Source organism: Egretta garzetta, unplaced genomic scaffold (assembly GCF_000687185.1).
Source record: "Egretta garzetta isolate BGI_Z169 unplaced genomic scaffold, ASM68718v1 scaffold526, whole genome shotgun sequence".
Lineage (NCBI taxonomy): Eukaryota > Metazoa > Chordata > Aves > Pelecaniformes > Ardeidae > Egretta > Egretta garzetta.
In genome coordinates this window covers 328,764-350,058 of record NW_009259967.1, presented here as the reverse complement: position 1 = coordinate 350,058, position 21,295 = coordinate 328,764, and the positions used below count along the sequence as shown (strand labels likewise).

The 21,295-nt window shown below is 38.3% G+C and overlaps 2 protein-coding genes across 3 annotated transcripts in view; one reads left to right on the top strand and one right to left on the bottom strand.

The window, feature by feature from the left end:
• The window catches only part of NUSAP1 (nucleolar and spindle associated protein 1), a 37,799-nt gene that overhangs the window by 13,769 nt on the left and 2,735 nt on the right, over positions 1–21,295 (bottom strand). The window contains exon 2 of the mRNA XM_035895744.1: positions 15,527–15,563. Within this exon, the coding sequence (XP_035751637.1) occupies positions 15,527–15,563 (37 nt within the window). The remainder of the gene's footprint in view (positions 1–15,526; positions 15,564–21,295) is intronic.
• OIP5 (Opa interacting protein 5) lies at positions 7–5,492 on the top strand. Of its 2 annotated transcripts, XR_004842205.1 has the most exons (5): positions 7–54; positions 1,029–1,151; positions 1,683–1,764; positions 3,161–4,345; positions 4,875–5,492. XR_004842205.1 is itself a non-coding variant. In XM_035895738.1 (4 exons), exons 1-4 carry the CDS (start codon positions 23–25, stop codon positions 3,314–3,316), a joined length of 393 nt encoding a protein of 130 aa, XP_035751631.1. In that variant the 5' UTR covers positions 7–22; the 3' UTR covers positions 3,317–5,492. The 2 variants fall into 2 exon arrangements, 1 of the variants encoding a protein (XP_035751631.1); XM_035895738.1 differs by having other exon boundaries at positions 3,161–5,492.

Sequence of the window (21,295 nt, the reverse complement as noted above, 5' to 3'; positions counted from 1 at the left end):
CGTGGCCTGGGAGGATTCGCTCATGGTCGGCCTCGAGGGAGCCCTCCTGGGATGGTGCGTAGCTCACCTCGTCCTTGCTTTTGGGCATGGGGCCAGCCGCCACGGTCAGTCGCGTGGGCAGAAAGAGGCTTCTGCAGAGCTGGGGGGCAGGAGCTCCCCTGACCGGTGCGCTGGGGCTTCCTAGGGGCTTGGTACACTCTGAAGTGCTTTTTGTAGTCGTGCTTCATCATTTCGGGTGGAGAAACCTTTTGTAGGTACGTAGCTTTCATTTTTGTCAATATCAAAGGTTTTGCTGCTCTAACCTTTGTTGGTGGAGAGGAACACTTCAGCGATGCAGTAAAGGACAGTCTAGCCTTTTGATGTCTTCTGCTCCTTCCCTAAAAGGTCTATTACTTACATTAAAGTATCTTTGTGTTTTGTTTTGGTTTTGTTTTTTTTTTAATACAGAAAATTAATAACTACTTCTGCCCTATTCAGGAGCCTACGGTTAGCAACAGGTCTGGTAACTCTGGGTTGAGTCTGATGGGAGGGATGTAAATATCACCTGAAGACTTACAGAACCAGTAGTTTTTGTTAAATTATATTTAAAGGCTATTTTACAAACTATAACGGCTGGGAACTTTTTAAATTATAAGACTTGCTTTTTTTTTTTCCCCCACCCCCTCTCTGCGTGAGGCAATAATCTGTTTTGTCAGGAGGAAATGTCACATCTGTGACCTGGCACGGACATTGTTTTACCAGTGAAATTGTGTTTGAGTAGTATAGCCTAAACCACTCTGATAATAAGACATGTATTTTCTTCCTTAATTGCAACTTCACTTATTACACAATTTATTATTTTTTTTTTGCACAACATGCCCAACTTTTTATGTTCACGTTGTCTTTGTATGTATGATTTCTTTCAGGAGAAAGCATTATTATGTCTTGTTTTGCTGTCCTGATAGAACTGAAGATTTGATGTCCTCTGACAAGCATGTAGTATTTATGGCGTCTTCTGTTTAATAATATTTTTCCCTATCTTCTTTTAGTGCTTACAATGCATTATCCTGTCGGTCATGTGGCTTGATTGTGGGCTTCATTCTTTATTCTGCCCCCAGAGACCTGGCATATCTCCGAGGCTTCTTCTGTTTCTTTAAGGACAGCATCCTCTGGTGAGTATACTGAATTCTTACGGTCAGTGATTTCATGGGAATTTGTAAGTTATTACAACAGGGTGTACAAAACAAAAGGAGCTTTACTTTTGACTTTGCATTGGTGCTGGATTTTAAAATCCTTTGTGTTTAAATTGTTTATATTGGCATGACTCCATTTGATTTGCCTTGCACTTCTTAAGTGTCCTCCTGTAATGTCCAGGTTTAAATTTAGTTGTTTGCAATACTGAAATTTCCTTCAGTACCAGATTTGCTTAGCTAATGTAAAGTATCAAAGTAGTGCCATGATAGATTGAGGACTTGACTGTAGAAGCTGTAAATTATTTATAGCTGGTGATGAGAGGATTGTGATTTCAAAGTAAAACCATTGTCATGCTTTTAATATTTTTATAATGTATTGACTAGTTTTGGCAACAACGCTGTATCTGCTTTAAAATCATCTTAATCTGTCGAAACAATGAATGCAACTATGGGGTTTTTAACTGTTTTTCTTGGTTTTTTTTTTTTTTCCTTTCCCCTTTTGTTTTCCAGTTATCTCTTAAAAAAACAAAAGATAATAGAAGCTTCTAAGGTGAATTTTCCTGCTGTGACCTTAAAGGAACAACTGCGGGAAGTAAGGTTGCTACATTAATTTGTATGGAAAATACTTTTTAAACGCTGGTATTTTTTTTGTATTAGTCCAAAAATATTGATACAATTACTTTTTTTCTAAGTGCATAAGATGGAGAAAATACTGACTTACAATACAGTGACTGACTTAAAAGTGTGAGACCTGCAAAAAATTTTATAGAACCACTCATTTGCAAAGCAAATCCAGTTCTAGCTAATTTTCTGGCAAAAGTGTGTTATCCTTTTCTCTCTACAATCTGAAAAGAACAAAACCAAGAATCATTTAGACAGACTTTACCTAAATATTACTGCTTCTGTTGTCCCTATAATTGATAGGTCACTGTTGAAAAATTTAAAAAATAGCAATTTGTTAATTTGAGAGGGATTCTAGCACAGTTGTACTTATGGTTATGTAAGCTCAAAACAGCACAGCAGTATGTACTTGTTTCAGAGCTAACACTAGAACTTCCTTCCTCTTTTGGTATTTTAATTGGATGTTCTTTTCTGTAATTTGGTTAGTTGTTAACTTAGTAAATTGTCTGTCCCATAGCTCGAAGTTACTGTGTCTAGGAGACAGCCAGTGTATCCAGTGTTTATGTGCTTACTTGCTCCTTAATTTTTTTTTCTTTTTTAGTTTCTGTTCTAAGCACGGAAATGGGCCTGTGACATTTCTTTGGTTTTGTCCTCTTCAAAGTCATCTTCCAGTGTCTTACCATATGATCAGAGTGGTTTTTTGAGGTCAAGTGAGGGTAAAATGCAAAAATCTTACCCAGGCAAGACTTCTAAAGTTGAGATGCATTTTTCTGAAGTAAAAAATGGTGGTACTTCATTGCAAACACAAATTATGTCACTGTGGAGAGTTTGCTTGTTGACTAGAACAAGTGCAAGAATCTGGTCTTTGCTTTTTGAGACGTAATGTCAGCAGGATTTTACTCTTGTGCTTTAGATGCGTTAACTTAAACCTCAGATTCTGGAAATGGCATTTTTGAGGGACTGTCCATGTGTATTCCCAAGCTAATGATGAAACCATCTGTCCAGATATTGTCAAAGGAGGTCCCTGGCTGTGTAAAAACTTGTAATTAGTTAACTAGGAAAGATTGGATTGATCATAGTAAGGCTCCAGCAACTCTGTCTCCTTAAGTAGAGTATTTCCATATGTCTCTGAAAGGAGTTATGCTGGCACACATTCATTTGCCTCCTTTTTGTAGTGCAGGCCTCTGATTTGGGTGCAAGCTTTGGCGGTACTAGGCATGCAGTATAGAGATTAAAGCCCAATATGATTTTCCATCTTGAAAGTCAGCTGCTCTTAAGCCACTGAAAGTGGTGTGCGGATCATTCAAAGATCCAATGTTAGGACATTTTTCTCTAGTTTTAATACTCTTATTTCTCTTTTTTTCTAGCTGAAAGAAAAGCTTGTGGAGGTCCACATTCGCATAGATATGCTGATGAAGAAGCTGCAGGAAGTGGAACAAAAGAATAATGTGGCAGAGAGGCAAAGCTCTGCATCAGATGCAGTTGGCCTACTGCCAGGATATGCGATAGTCAGGGTCAACTAAGAATATGCCATTTTCAAGAACTGCTGGAGTTGTTTCTGCATCTCTGCTGAATTTTTTTCATTATGATGAAACAATGCACCAGAACAGGTTTGAGTGTTGATCTGGCACTTTATCTGTATATAGAAAGAACTGGTACTTAAGTGCATCCCTTCAGTCGAAGGGGAACACCTGAAAATCTGACACATGGAAGTTCTGCTTGGAAAAATTAATAGCTCACCCACGCGGCACATCACTCTGACAGTATAACTATGACTTTGATTCTCTCTAATGACTTCACAGGGAAAACCAGCCTTTGAAATGCTGAAATCAGGTTTCTGGAACTATACAAAACTTACCGACAAGATGATATTCCAGAGGAACTATTATAAATTGAATGCTCTTAGAGAGATCTAAAGTTCTCGTCCTACCTTTTTGTATAGATACAGTGTTAATGGCAGGTAGCTGTGTCAAGTGGCTCATTAGCTGCATCTGGTATGCAAGGCATTGCTAAATAGCTTTCTGATTAGTTCTTTTAGATTTGCTGGTGTGTGTGTGGCCTGCAAAAGCAGCAAGCTAGCATGTCATGGAAGCTGCACAGTGCGCTTAGTGCATAGATCTGGAAGGCACAGTGCTGGCTGGTGCGCAAGGTTTTGGATTTCAAATTCAAGGACAACCCACGTGCCTGCCAAGTCCTCTGGAAGTGCTGCCCCGAGGCTGCACAGGACTGAGTCGAGTTCTGGTAGCTCCATAAAGCTTAGGCTGTGAGCAGCTGCCTTTAGCAGATTGGAGCTGTTCTTTCTGGGGCTGAAGCTGTGAAACTAAGGGACAGTCTTCTCTTTCACTTAGCTCAGTCATGGGAACACTGCTCTGCTGAAGTTGTGATGGTCTGCCTGCTGCCTTCCCTTGGCCAGTCAAGATTTTTCCTAAGAAATACCTAATGGGTACTCATTGGGATCTCTGTTTTGAATGGGTTCTGCTTCTTTCCAAACATCTAGAAAGCAATTTGATGGAAAAGAAAGAATGCTACTTATCCCATGTTATCAAGACCGGGTATCTTTATGCCTTTTTCTTGTTAGTTGGAAGATTAAGGGTCTTTTCCTCTCCCTTTTGTTGCCTAAAGGGCTGATGTTTTAAAAGCCTTTTGTCTGTAGTAATCCAGAGAGGATTGTATTTACTTGACAAACTTAATTTCAGTGATGCAATTTGCTATTCCCTTACTACTACTTCCATACATGACTGGCAGATTGCACTCCCCGTCACTGCTGATGCCAGTACTCCCTGTATTTCATAGACTTAATTGTTTTATTTGTAAAATAACTCTTGTAAGGGGCTTGGAGCAGAGGGCACAAAATGCACTTGCAAGGCACCTCAGAGGCTAAATTTAGGTGGGCAGCTGGTAATTAAACTACTAATGTTCACTGTGCTGCTTTTTGATTAACAGTTCCATGTGGTCTTAGTCCACTCTGATTAAGCAATAACAGAATATCAGCAGCTCTTCTGCAGGGAGAGGAGGGGCATGCTCTGCTAAAGTCTAATACTGTATGCCATCTAAATTATTTCTATTGTTTATGTTTTACAGATTTGACAGGCACATGTGCAAAAATACAGTGCTTTTCAATGACAGCTAAATTCAGGATATCAGAAGTAACTACCTGAAGTAAATGTTATGCTCCTGCAAGATCTGTTTCATTGCCTGTAGGGATAAATGTTATCTTTGCTACAATGAGCTCTATCTTCCATCCTTAACTGGAAGGCTGTTCTTAACAGTTGTCACTGTATATTTATGAAAAGTTTGGATTTGCTGTATTTGATTATTTCATTATTAAGAACAAAGGAGTTTTTAAAGTTGTGTTGTGCAGTGACTTCTGTATTATGTTTAAGGGCCTGTTGGTCTTTAAGTGGGGTGTTGTGACTAAACTAATTTCGTGCAAGCATCTCCCCATCTTGGATAAATGCCTTTCATTGTATAACTTCACCTTTGTGTTACTTTCTAAGTGATGGTCCTTTTGTTGTTGCTTCAGTCTAAGAAACATCATTGATAACAGGACTACTCACATTTGGCCTTTTGTTCTGGTTTCTGCATTGAGACTGTTTCTTGCTATATACTTTATATCTATACTGTGTATATATACTGTGTATAATAATGCTAAATGGTCTTGCTTCATTGAGCCAAGTGTCCACCCTTAAAAGGAAAAGAAAGCTGTCAGTTGCATTTTTTTGTATTATCTTTACAGTTGTAAAGAAGGAACTTTTTAAATAAAAAAAAAAGCTGAAATTCAGAAATATGTATTCTGTAGATCACATGTAATACCATCTGAGTCATAAGCCCATTTTTGCTTAAATTATGTTTGCAGAAAAAGCCCCATCAGTTTATCTTTGCTTGGGTCCTCGCTCATTACAAAGCATTAAATTAATGGTTCCTCATATTATGTTATTTACTCATTATGTGTTTAAAGTCATGCTATGTACTAAATAATAGCTGGCAAGTTTTTAAACTATACTTCTCTAATCCTCTAATCTTTGGAACTAGGGAGGACCTCTGCTCTGTTGAGTCAAGCTGTGGTCCTTCATGTCTGTTTGTTTTTTTTCCACGGCACTGACTATGGTCTGATGTACCTGCTGCCACTCACAGCAGTACAGTGTTCTAAGTAAATTCTGTTTTAAGAAACAAGCCACCTTAATTTACAAGAGATAAAATAAATTTCATTTACTGAGATATCAACTTAAACCTACAGGTGTATTTTGATTTAAGTGATGCATACCAACTTTTATTCCTGAAAGATTCAGCTTGTCCCAGATTCAAATTCCTCTTAATCTACAATTGATCAGTGAATATTTGTTTTTCTTATTCTGGTGTAGAACCTAATCTCCTCTAACTGGGCATCAAGAGATGTGTTCTAGCTTTACGAGCAGCCAGGGCTGGATTCTCTATCTAAATGAATACCAAGCACTTAAGAAGGCCTGACCTTGAGACTTACTTGCTTTCTGTGTTAGCTGACAAGCAGCTGTCTTCTCTGGAATCTAAAGACAAAAAACAACTAGAAGATATTAAATTAAGGAGGCTGATCAGGCTTCTGAAGTAACAATCATACTGTGAATCTTCTATAAACTAGCATAAGGGTTAGCAATCCGTAACAAGTTTTGGAAAGCTTGTAATAGGATAGGGAGCCATGGCTTGTTAAGCACTGTCCTTGTAAGGTGGTGTCGTGATGCTGCGTTATGGCACTTCCCAAAACTGCTTTCAGCAGCAACTGCAAGGAAAGTTGTGTCTCCCTGCAGCTTGTGACATGCCAGCCACAGAAGGAATTTTTCAGAAATGTAGTTGACAAAACAATAAACAATCCACATATACGAAACAGTTTCCTGGAGGGGCTTATTACTTTCAGACATCAATACAAGCAACAGAAGCTTTCTGCTACCATCTAAAACAACCCTTGAAGCTTTTAGAGTGAAATAACAATTTTCCTTTAGTTGCCTTCAAAGAATTCAGAGGCTCATGTGCCTGAAGTCTGCTGGAACAGCTGGACCCAAAGCAGATATCCAGCATATGTGAGTTTAGCTCAAATTGTTAAGTTCTGACAAAGGTAGAGCAAGTACAAACGCATCTCAGAAGTGGAGTGGAGTGTATAGTAGGTTGGTTAGTTTGCCTTCTGAACAAACGACGCATCCAATTTTAGTGCATTCTCAGCCTGTGCTGCTTTATTGCTAAAAAAATTTGTATACAGGTGCAGAGTTTCCGAGTTCATTTTTAAACAGTTCCTCTTTACAATGTCAAAAGAATAAAATCTTATCTTGAAATCCTCAAAGATGCATAGATATAAAAGCAAGCTGCCTTTTGGAAAAACATCAGAATTTGCAGGGAGACATTCTTTCACTGTTACCATGTAAAACGTGTGCAATGGGAGTACATAGTTCCTAGCAACACCAATAGTTTCCTCCACTGATCCATGTGAGCATGCCATCAGAAGTTCAGTATAAACAAGTGTTTTCTAGCCTGTTTCTTAAGTACTAAGGTAATTTTTAAGAACTTCTCCTTTGCTGTTATATCATACTTTTTGAAAGGAGGATATCTACACTGACACCCTTCAAGTAGCTTATTACCCAGTTTTTATATTGAAGGGAATAAGCACTAACAAGGGATACAGCTGCTTACTCATCACACAAAAGAAAATACATTTAACAGGGTTTAAAGCCATGCAAAATGTTCTAAAGAATACCTACCCACTAAGAATTAGGTGACCATGGTTAACTGCTGGGCTAAACTTGTTTTACAAATTCCCTTTTTGCTTGAAGAAGTTGGCTCAAATGATTTCATTTAGTCTAACTTCTGATACCATAAATTAGTTATCATCTTCTCTTACAATATTCCTATCTTCATTTGGCAATCCTTGTATATCTAGAAAGAGAATTCATGAGAAAAACGCAACCCCCATTCTAAACCCAAACCATGGTGCTTTATGTATGGTTGGCTATGAAGTATGAACAGGAATTAACTTGACACACAATTTCTTCTTCCAAGACATTTCCTCTTTCTGTGTAAGAAAGAGGACTGAGCCTCTGCACATGGAGAAGTGTTCTGCACAAGTTAAGCCCACCTACAAAATTAAGCTAAGCTAGAAGTATGGAATTCTGCAGTAACAAGCTAGTATTCTACATGTTTGAATACAATTTTTAACTTGGAAAAGTATTAGCGACACAGGCTATGCCCACGTTCTATGTTATTTTCAAAATGCCAGCAGAAATTCACTGCATTATCCACTAAAAGGTTTGGGAAATATTACAGAGAACACACTGAAAGTTTACAGAAAGATGGCACCCAAATTCCCTTTTACTTAATAAGTGAAATAAAGGAAAAAGACTATTGCAACCTGTGTTGCAGAAGATAAAGACCTTCAGTGATCAAATCTCGTTTTTTGTTTTTAAAATCTCTTTAAAGAACTTAAAAAATATACAAGATTACCAGTATTTTCAGGTTCGTTCCTGCAGGTGCCATTATTGCTGGCTGGTACCAGTATGCTTCAGTACAGCTGCCTAGGTGGCTAGAGAGTTACCTGAAAATACTGTCTATTAAAAAGCTATTCAACACCTGAAATATATGTACTGTGCTTATTAATTTCAGTCTTCTCCAAATAATTTCTCTCACCACACCCAAGCTTATTACCTATTGTCTGGCAAATACTACACTCAATTTGAGTCTGTGATTTCCATTACTTGTTTTTTTTTTTTGTGTTGTTTTCTCTTTGTTTGTTTTTTCTTTCCCACCAGTTTCTCCCCCCTGCACCTTGTAAGAAACTCTGCACCCTTTTCCTTGCTACAGCTGCAGCAGGTGAGAAACCTCATCTCGCCCCTAAACATGCTTAGTTCACGCCCTGCTTTTTACATGCTCAGGGCACTAATATGAACCAGGCAAGAGGTTATAAAGGCGAGTTCTGCTGATCCTGGTTCCTGATTTACAGTTTTGGTGCCATGCTTCTGTCCCTATCTATACATTCTGCCCCTTTCTCTACAGAGGCAGCACATTCTCTAAAAAATAAAAACAAACCCAAAATTTGAGAATCAAAGCAGAAGTTCAAGCTATTGGTATATTAATTCCTATTGCTTCATTATGTATAAATGCATATCTCAATTTACTGGTAATAACTACATTACACTAGACATTTTGAATCATGCATAATTAGAATACTAGCTCTAAGATTTGGTTTGTGGGCCTGTGCCGCTTTCCTTCAGTTTCTCCATGGAGTTCTTCATGCCTAAGGCATTACAAACTACCCATCTTTTATTTGACCTGCAAACACACTCATTTGGAGGGGAAGTGGAGAGAAGCAGACAGGATTTACATAGGACACACTAAACAGTCAGTTATAACAGTAAGTTATCTTTTATCTTTAACTGTAGATGTTGTAAAGCCTTAGGGAATCTGTCTATATTATAACCTGGTGCATGGGCTCAGAGACAGAAACACACTCTGCTTACATCATGAACACCGACACTTTCTCTAAAACTCCGGAGAAAGTGCAGAGCAGACTGAAAGGGAATAGACATCAGCATCCACGGTTAGTGTTCTGCACTCCTAAATGAGACACCCTGGTTCAACTGATGGCTTTTGTGTGCCAGTCAAACCGCTACAAGGGTAAAATGCTGGATCATCCAGTAAAAGAAACCCAATGGAACCTAACCTGAACTGCCTTTATGCAGCTCTGTACCTGAACAGCAAGCAGAATTACTAGTTTTGGAGGAAGACCAGACAGTTTACTAGGTATGCAGGAAGCAGTTATTCCCAAGATTGGTTATCCTTTGAAAAGGATTGTTCTCTTCCATATCTTTCCCTTCTCTGCTCAAAAACCACACTCAAAAACCAGCTCTTGACAATGTAATCCTTGCATAAAGTGTCAGTGTCCCGAAGCTTGGTACAATTTCTTCTCACTTGCTATCAAGGAGTCTTTGCAAGACTTTCTTTTTTTGTCCTAAATTTGACAATTATCCTCAGTTGCAGAAGGTGCAGTTCCTGAAGGTGCAATTCCCAACACTAGCTAGACCTTCTGCAGCAGCACTACTGTGTATAGGAAACAGCATACACTTCTATCACCTGGGTTTAGTACTGCTAAAGGAGGCATGTCAGTACTGGTCACTACGCCTTTTGATATCCCACACTATGAAATGTGGTAGCATCTAACACTTCCGCTTAGCTTCAGAAGCAGTGAAATCAAGGGGGTTGGAGCAAAAGTCAAGCAAAAATGCAAGAGCTGAAAGGTGAAGGGATTCCTTTTACTGCTGTGAATAGTAATTTCTAGTCTAGTAGCCCACAGAATACAGGTAATTATAAAAAGACTGAACTGGGAACAATATGCAGACAGCTTGCCTGGCTACATCAGTCTTGATTTCCTGCCCCCTTCTCTGAATGAATAAACCCTTGAAGAATTCTATTCAGCCATGAAGTTCATACTTCTGAAATATGAACATGACCACGTTTTCACTATTAGTTCATTATTATGTAAATGTACTTGCTGACCACAGACCAAAATAAATTTATAATTTCTCTAATGCAGTCAGATAACAATCAAATTAAGGTCTCCTATGGCCAGCTTCCAATTTTATCAATAATTCAGTAGCTGAAATTTAAGCTGATTATAACCTTCTAGATCAATTAGCTTTTCATACACTTATCACATATTAGCCAACACTTAATTTAGACATTCTCATGCTTATCTTGGTTACTTTATACTGTAAAAATGCTCACAGCCCTCACAGTCCCATTATCAGCTTAGGAAGAGCCAAAGGGTTTCACCTCCATAATTTTGGAACATTAGAAGCCTCCCTTCAGCTATTAAGTTACAGTCCAAATGACTTCAGCTTTCTAGAAGAAATCCAGCCAGATAGACCTAAACCTCTGATGTAATAATTCTGTTCAGAATACAGCATTATCTGTTGGGCCATATTGTCTCTACAGGCTACATATCTGCACTGAAAACAGTGTCAACTACGGACATTTTAGAACTCCTGCGGCTCTTTTATGCAACCCTTTGATAGCAAATACTTTGCTAGGTGCAGAGGCTAAAGCTGTAGATCAATAACCCTTTGTGTTACCAGAAGCTCCACAGTACTTGCCTCTGCAAAACTTCAGGCACCAACAGAAATCAATTACGGCCTGAAACAGACAGTTAAAAGTTATTTTTTGCTGCAAAGTAACATTTTTAGAATTCTACAGTTGTGCTTGGGATGTACAAATACATTAAGTGTCACGTGTTCTTCAATTTTTTTACTAAAAGACCATCTCAGATTGATCTTCTAAAACAAAGAAAACAAAAAGTACTTCCCGCAATAAAAGCTTCTAACTTCAGAATCAGGTTCTCTTCACAGTCCAGTATTTGGAAGGGTTTAGTTTCTTCTCAGAGAAACAGAGCAAGTGCTAGACTACATAAAAGAAAAAAAAAAAAAACAAAAAAAACAGGGAAACTTCTGCTATCCTTTAAAAAAAAAAACCAACAACTGTCTGCCCTTCCTCCAGCACTCACTGACAGCGCTTCATATGTGTGACAAAGCTATTTATTTTTTTTTTATATGTTTCATTGACTAAGTATTCAAATGCCAAATTCCCTCCAATGAGAGGAACATAAGAGGAATTCACCCATCTTCTCAGGAAGTGACTCTTCACACAACTCCCTGCAGCACAGAGCGCCACAAACTTATTTGGTTATTACCCACTTACTCTACTGTACAGTCTTGCTAATGCAAGTTATTTACTATCACATGCAAAACAGTTATTGCTACTAAAGTTCTATTTTCTTATTAAATCATCTTATGGCTTTGTTTGCATCAGGGATTCTTCCCCCTACATACTGTGCTATTTTGCATTCCAGTTTCAGAGGTATTTTTCAATTGATTCTCCCAAGCACTAAACTAGTTTATTCAATGGTACAGCTACTTCCAGTTAGAATTGAACCTAACTCTCAGCACAGGTCCCCCAGAGCTCTGCTGTAAATGGCCTGCCTGTCCAATTTTCTTGGAAATGTATTAAGATGCAGAGGGTTGGTTGTTTGGTTTTTTTTCTTTTTTTCCCTGTTACATACATTAACTCTGCACAGAATACTGGTTTTGCACCAAAGTACATGCTTCTTGATTAATCACTTTAGAGATATATTGTATCAAAATTACAAAACCAAGCTACCCATTCCCTCCCTTCCCCCTAATGGCCATTTACAGGCAGGTCTCAGGAAAAAAAGATGCAGTATCCTCTCTAAGTTGAAAGATAATTTCGTTCTTCTAAAAGAGAGAAATGGGTGAAGAGCAACACTGGCACCAAATAAAAGACTTTTTCCCAGGAAATCAGAGGATGCCATGCACAGAGCATCACACATCTCAGGAATCATACCAGCCTCTTATTTGACCAGTCCAAGCTGCCCATTGAGTGCTAAATCATTTGGACTACCCCTGATCTAAACGTTCCTTCTGAAAAAAAGCAGAGGGAGAGATAGAAATTATTAAAATTGAGCTTAGAGCTGGAAAGCAATACGGGAAGTTACCTAAAATACAAGATACTGAATTCTCAATAATACAGGGGTGGGGAATCTCTGATCCATAGGCTAGAGATAGCCTGCTGCACAGATACAGTCTGCAATGTTGTTTTTCAACAGCCCTTGACCTTAATTATATTCTTTGTTATTATTATTAACATTAAGATGTATGTAAATGCAGGATCCACCAAACGTGTTAAAAAATTCAATAGGACTTCAGCCAAAAAAGGTTCCCCATTCCTGCAATAATGGATAAAAGTCTTCTACGTATAACTGGCAGATAGCATTTTGCAACCATTGACTTACTATATAAGGAGGATAATGTTTAACTAGTTATAACAATTCTACAGTCAGGTCTGAAAAGAAAAATTGAATAATTAACAGTTTTTGTAAATTATCTTCTTAAGGTAGCAGAGATGTGTACAAAACGCACACAAACTCCTTAGCATATTCATACTTTTCTAAGTATATCACAGGATGGGTAATAATAAAATTGAAAATACTGGGCATGGAAAAAAACACCTTAAACAAAGACTAAAAAGTAAAGAATCCCACTGACAGAGATGAGAATTCTGGACGCTTACGTACACTAGCTTACTATTGCAGTCGGACAGGTAGACTAAAAACAAGAAGTCAACTATGATTCTATGAAGCCCATTAAGTGAATGCATTCCATGCCTAAAGATAGCATTGCCATTGTCAAAGGGAGGATACTGCATGTTTAGACCACGTTTGTGACATTTCTATTGTATCCTTTCTATTGTTAATTACATTATCATCACTGTTTATTAATAAATTTGTCACTCTGAAATTGTAAAAATACTACTAGGCTCATGCACTGATCCTAACATGGCACTACAATTTGCTACAAAGCACTAATGCTTATGGAACTATACACATCTCAAAATGGAAGACATTGGTGATTTTGTTGTTTTCAAACAACTTGTAACATCATTTTGTCCACAAGTATTAAAATATATATATGTATATATATATGATCTATTGCACATGCCCCTTGTTTTTGTAATCTTTCACATGGGAAGATTTCCAACCAATATAGAGAAAAAGTGAAGCAAGAAAAAGTAAGTAGGCTGAGGCAGCATTTCCTAACACAGCAGTTTTATAAAGGTGCTGGCCAGAAAGGTACGGCAAGGGGGGTCTTCTGGGCATGCACTATTGGAGTATTACTTCTGTGAAGGCCACAGATATTTAGCCCTGCTAAAAATATTATGTTCTAAAATTAAACTTGAAAACTAATGTATTACATTGTCATGGATCGGAGTCAGAAAAAATATCAGCAGGGTTTTTTTGTTACAATACAGGGTTACAAAATGTCTACTCTCTAGTCAGACAATTTCTTAGTTTTTGTACATGTCCACAGAAAACAAAAATACCTTCCTGTCCCCCAAATATTTTGTCAACAAGCTATCCAAGAAACAACTGCTAGCTCTAACATCAGAAGAATAATTATGGGCAGAAGGAAGAAAAGGAAATTTCCGAGATCTAAAAATCAGATGTTTCTTATACCAGACACCTCCCAACCACTTATAATTCTATTATATTGACAGTATTTTCCATCACTTAGCGATGGATCCTGCTTCTACAGACATCTGTATTAAATCCCATTGGTTTCAACATAAGGAGACCCTAAAAGGAAGTGTGCTTTTCTAGTTGCCTCTAATACCAGAAAATTCAGACCATATTCAGCAAAGAAATCCTGTGTTCTTGAAAGAAGTCAGGCCAAGCTGGTGGTTGCCTCATGAAGATCAATGTAACTCTTACCACACAGCTTATCACATTACACGCAATTTTAGTGCACATCTCTGCTCATTACAGTTGCCATTATTTTGATACACAGTGTCTTGCCCACCACTCTTTAGCTTACTGTCTGATCTTTTCTTCACGGAAACAAAAAATGGGTAAAGCTGTCATTAGATCTTACTGTTACAATGCAAGTCTGAACTTAACTCAACTCTACTCTGAAGACTAGGATCAACATAAACACTTGTCCTTACTCTGCTATGGAACTTGGTCCCATAAAATGTCATCACATTTTAAATATCAGAATGCTGCCCTTGCAATCTATCATTAAGATTTAAGAAGGATTTCCATTGTTGGCTTTTTCAGCCTTTTTCAGGCTGTCTGGCTCTCTCCAGCAGTTATCTAAAAGAAAAAACAGAACAAACCAAGAAATCTAAACCACCCCCCCCAACCATGCTATTACCTCCCCAAATCTATTAACAGAACCTATATACTTTTATTTGATCCAGATTTGAAAATATTATTTTAAGCTAGTAAATCACATTTTCTAAATCACAAGCTTGGAATAAGGTGCACTAAGAAGAGCTCCAGATTTGAAGTGGAATAGAATACATATCCCAGTGCTGGGGGTTTTTTTGCCAAGAAATCTTACTTGCCATATAGAATACCATGGCAGGGAGCATGTAAATAATATAGGCTCCCATCTCAGAATGACAGAAAACATCCTATATAATGACAAATGATGGAGACAAAGAATCTTGTGTAAACATAACAACAACAAATTGCGCCTTAGTTTGGGAAGGAGTAAGAGGAACCAGAAAAAGGCCCATACTATTTCTGCTTTCTCTCAACTCACCCCTCTTATGTGGCTAACAGTCCATTCTCCTGGGCCTATTTCTACCTAGATGATGGAAACACCCGGGTCATCTCAGTTCTCAGTCACAGAAGAATCAAAAAGCCAGTTCCATCAGCAGTATGAAAAGCTGAAACTGCCAAGGCAGCTGAGTGGACAAACTGTGACTTTACACCTCTGGTCTCTTCCATCCCATCAGAAGTTGATTTCTTTATTAAAGACAGAAGTTCTGCCCCATCTTTTCTACTGTAGAATGTTTTTGTTCCTTTTGCTGCTAGGGACTCATAAAAAGCCAGAGGGAGGGAATGATTTAACATAAACCTAATAGTTAACCTGTAACCCCAGAGGCCCTGAAAGCTTCTTTTCTCTTTGCTAAAAATGAAATGATGCAGAGTAATTTCTCCTTCTGGTGAAAGCTCTTCATATCCAGCACTTACATAGGTTTACACATGCAAATATACATTTTGATCACAGACTGGGACAATGCATTTACACACTATAGACAAGGTGATTCTGCATTTGTTCCTGTGCATTAGCTGCTTTATGTGAGTTGACATTGAGACATCTATCTACAAAATCAAGCCTGGGTCATGGACTAGAAAATACCTGTATGGGATGTCCCCAGCTGTTTGGCAAGTTTCTTCTTCATGTCAGAGCAGAACATATGTTCTGGTTTTCCATCTGCAACTCTTCATACATGTCAAGACAGTTTAACATACCAATGCATGCAGACAATTTATCTGCTAGGAATTCCAATATGACACAGTGAAGTACTTAACCTTCCTAAAATAAAGAAGGAGAATCAATTAAGAACACCAGCTTCCACTTGCATTTGATCACAAAGTATTTCTCATCTTAAAACAGAATGCAGAAAGCTGGATGAAGAGCTGGCACAGAAGACATTTCTTCAGGGAAACAAATGCTAATTTCTGTTACTCTGCCTCTGAGTTTTGATAAAACAGTGGGGTACTTCTGTGGGAGAGGTCATCTGGTGAATCAAATGTTGGGTAAGGTGGTTGAAACAGGAAGTCCAGAGATCTTTGTTCGTTCAGCTCCATGGAAGTGAAGGACAGGTTTTTGCTTGCTAGAAGAGAAACATCCACGTCTTGCAGCCTATGAGCAAGCAACAGGACCACCTTCTTGAATGTCAGGAGGAGGATCTGGAATCCCAAAATGAAAAAGAATAAAATAAATTAAACATTAAAATGCCCAACTGGTCCATTGCTTTAAAAGACTGACTCTAATGGACAAAATTAGCTGGCTTCACAAACTGCAATAATCCCTTGCTCTGTAAGATTTTATACCTAACTGTAGATGTCCATAAGCTGGCTAAGGAAATGAGACAGAAATGCTGAACTATATGCTTATTCAGAAGCAATGCATCCAAAAATATATCAGTGTTAATTAGCTATGGGGCTTCTTAACTGTGGCTCCAGCATATAGCATGACAATGTTGAGGTAGCACCTGAATACACAGAGAGAATATATTCTGCTATAGCAGGTCACAATTCAAAGAGGCACCGCAAACTGTCACCTAATTAACTATGAAACTATCAGTGCTGTAGAGGAAAAAAGCACTTATGACAGTTATAAAAATCACACAGCTTAGGTACTTCTACTCATTTCTTCCCACTTATCCACAGTATAGACATCCTTCAACAACTGTCGCCTTGTCACTGATCTGGTCTTTCATCAGTGACACTCACCTGGTATCACCTAGTCACAGTAGCTGTTAAGACATGATTTTTTTGTTTTAAGGTTGATGCCAGCCTGGATTGGAAGGTAATGCAGGTGCGCTCCTGCATAGCTAGTGCCAGAACAATTTATTATCATTCTCCTGTACTTCAATGAGAGACGAGAGAAAACTTTTTTCTCTTTGGTTTCTCCTTCTCACATACAAAAACATGAGGATACACCATATTTTCTAACCCCTTCCTCTCTTTTCTCTGCCTGTATTTCTCATCTTATTCTAATTACCTTAACCCTTTAGTTGATCAAGTTCAGAAATAATCTTCCAGTGACAATTTTCAACTCCTATGTTAGAAGTAGCGAGTAGATCATGAAAATGGAAATTCAACACACGTCACCATCTCTTTCTCTCTGAGGCACTCAGATATTTCAGCTGATCATGAGCTTGACCATCCATGCTCACACTGTTGGGAAAGGCTTATTCTTGTTATGAAGATGGGAAAAAAACAGACCTGGAAAGCTGCAACAAAACAAGCCAAAGGTTTGTGGCAGAGCTGAGAACAGAATACAGTACTCTGTTATACATCTTAACTATCAGAATATCTTTATTTCATTCACTGGGGGAGGAGGGGAAAAATCACAGCTCCAGAAGTTGATTGTCATCCTCAGAAATTTTGAATGTACTTTTTTTTCTATTTGGTAACTGACATTTGGTTATGTTACCTTGCTTCCAATTCTACTGTTCTAACAAATACAACTTTTAAGACAACTACTCCAAGTTAATACAATTACACAATTAGAGTCTCTGAGCAGAACAAAATTACATTATGGGACATGAATTTTACCACTTTAAAAGCATTTACTCCTGTTAGAATATATAGTTAATTCAAAGTTTCTTTCAAGTGAAGCCCAAGCTGAAAGCTGACACTGCGGCAACATTCCAGTTCTCTGAAAATATCCTACGAAGAATTAAAATCTCAATGACTGATTTTTTTGGACAGGAAAAAAAAGAAAAAAGCAAGAAAAAAGCCTAAACCAACCAATAAATCTGACAAGTTTAGTACCTGCTGTTTAGTACCTAAATAACCTTATAGCTTTACTCACCATTATTTTTGATCAATCCACATTCCCTTCAGTGAGCCTAGAGAAAAAGAGATGAACAAATGAAATCAAATTTGCATCTAGGAAGCTATTCAGATCACATACGATTATCTGCACAGGACACAAAAGATTAGCTGTACCTTCCAGGAACTGGTTAACATTTTTAGACATTCATTATAAAACATGCTTATATTACTTTTCAAATTATCATAGCCACCCCCTTCCTTTAGTTTAAGGGAAAGGATGGTCAAGTGAATTGGGCCCAACTACGGAAGACCCAGGGCAGGCAACCTTTAACTAAGAACAGGTAGAAGGAGATGCATATACCCATAACACATCTGAAAGGCTTTTGTTCAGAAACCATTCTGTTTCCCAGAGTAAAATCATGTGTGTCATTCATTCCACAGAACGTAGTTTACAGAGTACTGAATTCTCTTTTTCCCTGGAATTTGTTGGTTTCTACTTTATTGAGAACAGCCTACAGCCCATGCCCAACCAACTATACCTGGATCATTAAGTACACAGCACTACTGAAACTACCTTTTATTTGTGCATATTTTGAAGATAAACGACCTTGCTATGGTAAACTATCATCAAGAGACACTTGTTCCAGTTTCATAGGAACAGAGATGGACACAATTTCAGCCTCCAGTAAGGCAAGAAACTCATGTTAGTCACAAACCACAGTAGCAAGGAAGCATAATGACTGTTCTCAGGGATGCTGAGCTGACAACCTAATGCATTGATATAAGCAGAACTATCTCACCACACAGAACTTAAATTATTAAAAACTCCCAGTATCCTCACCAAAGTATTACTAGCTTCCACTCTTCTGCACAACACAGCAGTTCTGCAAGCACCAGGGACCTGCACCTTCAGAAAAACCATAGTCAGCAGATGATCCCTAGTCATAGAATACCTATTTCAGGGTAGTTACTCCAGTCTCATGTTATCAGTTCTGACCCTTCCTATACAAGTCCTCCCTCAAGAACCTGCCAAGCACTATGTGACTTTAAGAGATTGAGGAACCAACAGCAAATGATTCACAAAACAATTAATTTGATAAGGAACAGTTGTCAGGAACTCTCCCAAACTTACTTACCATAATGGAAACAATTCCCAATGCCAGTCTTTGGTAAATTGGGTCATCTTTCACTTACTCTAAAACTACAAACAAACTAAACTAAATACTAAAGCAAGTCTTCCTATAAAAAAAGCAGAAGGTGACACTTAAAGCAACTTACATAAAGGAATGTTTCACCCAATACTGAAATTCAGTTTGCTTTGAGCAATTCCTTTTCTATTTTAACAAGTTCACTGACTTTGGATGCCCCAGCCTTTAACAGTCCCGCTTGATACACTTTCTGTCTGACTTTCATAGATTCTGTAGGAGCAGCGTTCACACTAGTACCAACAGAACTTGCAAATGTAACTGGATATAAATCAAGGTTACTGAAAATTAGCAGGCACTGAAAATGATGGTGACAGTATGAACTCTACAGTTAAAATCTAGTAGAAATTATGAAAAAAAAGACCATTTTTCTTGTTTCATACCTTACTTACTGAACATTGACCAGGAACAAGACATATTTGTGAAAACTCAACATTATATATATTAATCCTTTTCTGGTAAAAATTCTGAAAATACAATTAAGTTTTGACCTATTGCCCATTTTTTTTTTTTTCTCTACTGTAACTAAGGTTCTTTTTTTTTTTTTTTTTTCTCTACTGTAACTAAGGTTAGTTTCCATGAACTTTAAATCTCACATTCAGTTAGCCAATTTCTTGGATACAGGCAACTTCAGGACTTTCAAAGCCAAAAAGAGATGAAGAAGCATCTCATAAATAAATTTACCAGCAAAATTGTAGTATTTGTCTTCTCATATAGATCAACATGCCCTATTGCCAATGGACCAATGGGGAAAAAAAAAAAAACCTCAGTGGTCTGATATACTCAGCACACTGGAATTGGAAATACTAAAATGAATAGTGTACAGCTATGCTACCAAGTTTCACCCCACCTTTCACACTCTGTTTCAAGGTACCCTTAGTTTTAATTAGGTTGGTCAACAAAAACTCAGATCCATCAGATCTGTCTTCCCAAATTACTCACTCTCTCTCCCCCTCTCTCTCTTCCCCCCCCCCCCCCCTTTTTTTCCAGGAAATAAGCAGAATTAACAGAGACATAGATGATTCCTTTCCTCTTCCTTAGAGCCTGAGAAGTAGGTGAGGAAGGACAGACCTACAAACAGGCTTATGTAGAAAGGCCAAGACACTAAAACTTGAAAGTTAAGTGGTGGAGGTGTGTGAAGATACAGAAAGCAAAATTAGCACTACAGATCTCAAGTTCATTGAGGTTTTTCCGATAGCTTAAAAAGTGTCAAATTTAACCTGGAAAGTTGATAATGTCAAATGCGTAAAACATAAGCACAAAATACAACAGAAGTAGCTTACAGTCCCGTAAAAAAATAGCTGCCTTCATGCTCCTTTCACTTTCTAGGTAACTTTTAAAAAGGCATCTAAACCCAATCTATGAGGCAATGCAGGGAACTGTAATCAGAAAGGCTACAACTGGTTTGATTGGAGAAAGGGAGTGGCTGAGTGTGGAGGCCTGAAAAGGAACATAGAGCAGGAACAGGGCTCTCTGAAGGGCTTGTGTTAAGGGAACCCATGTTAGCAGGTCATCAAGACCCCCTGTGATTTCAGAAGACACACAGATCTGGAGACAAAGAACATTGATAATGCAGAGTGGGACCACTGTCACCTCCAAAAGGGTACACAAAGGCATATGTGAAACCTAGAATGGCTGCCAACCTAGGCAGAGGTCAGAAGACCTGCCAGCTCATGTTCTTGTCCTCTACAAGGGATTCTGGACTTAGTAGTATCTGGACAGGAGTAACATAGCACCAAACTGCTGGACACACAGCTTAAACGCCCCTGCTATGGCGCTTGGCTGCTGGGCAAACATCTCAGGCACTGGACACATCCACACATGCTGCTGCTTATGAGATTGCAAACCCGAGTGACTGTTTTGTTTCACTTTTTTTTTTTAATTTTTTAAATAAAATCATATTCCTCTCCCATAAGGTTTCCAATGGATATTTGCTACATTGTTGGTACAAGGTTATAACAGTACTTCCTACAGCAGCAGAGAAAATAGGGGACACTGTTTTACAGCTGAGCTTTGCGTTCTATGATACACACACAGCAGTAATGTGCTCCTCAAATACAGTTAGGCAAAGAATCATCCCTTCCTCCACATCCTTTTTTTTTTTATCCTCCAAAGACTGCGCTGGCCCTCACATCTTGCATTCGCATAACCTCTGGCACGTCAGGACTGGTTTCAAACACTGCTGCTTTTCTAGTTTTTAAGAATGAATGCAGGAGATGCTCCAGAGATACTCCAGACTCTTCACAGACTTGGTCAGAATTTTTAGCCTTAGTTGCCCACAATTTTTGACACCCCTGAATGACAGGTTGCAATTGTAAAATGCATAGCGTGTTCATGCAAATCTTCACACTGAAGATTCACAGCACTGTGGGCAAGATTGTAAAACAGTGCACACAGTTGCTTTGACATTTACC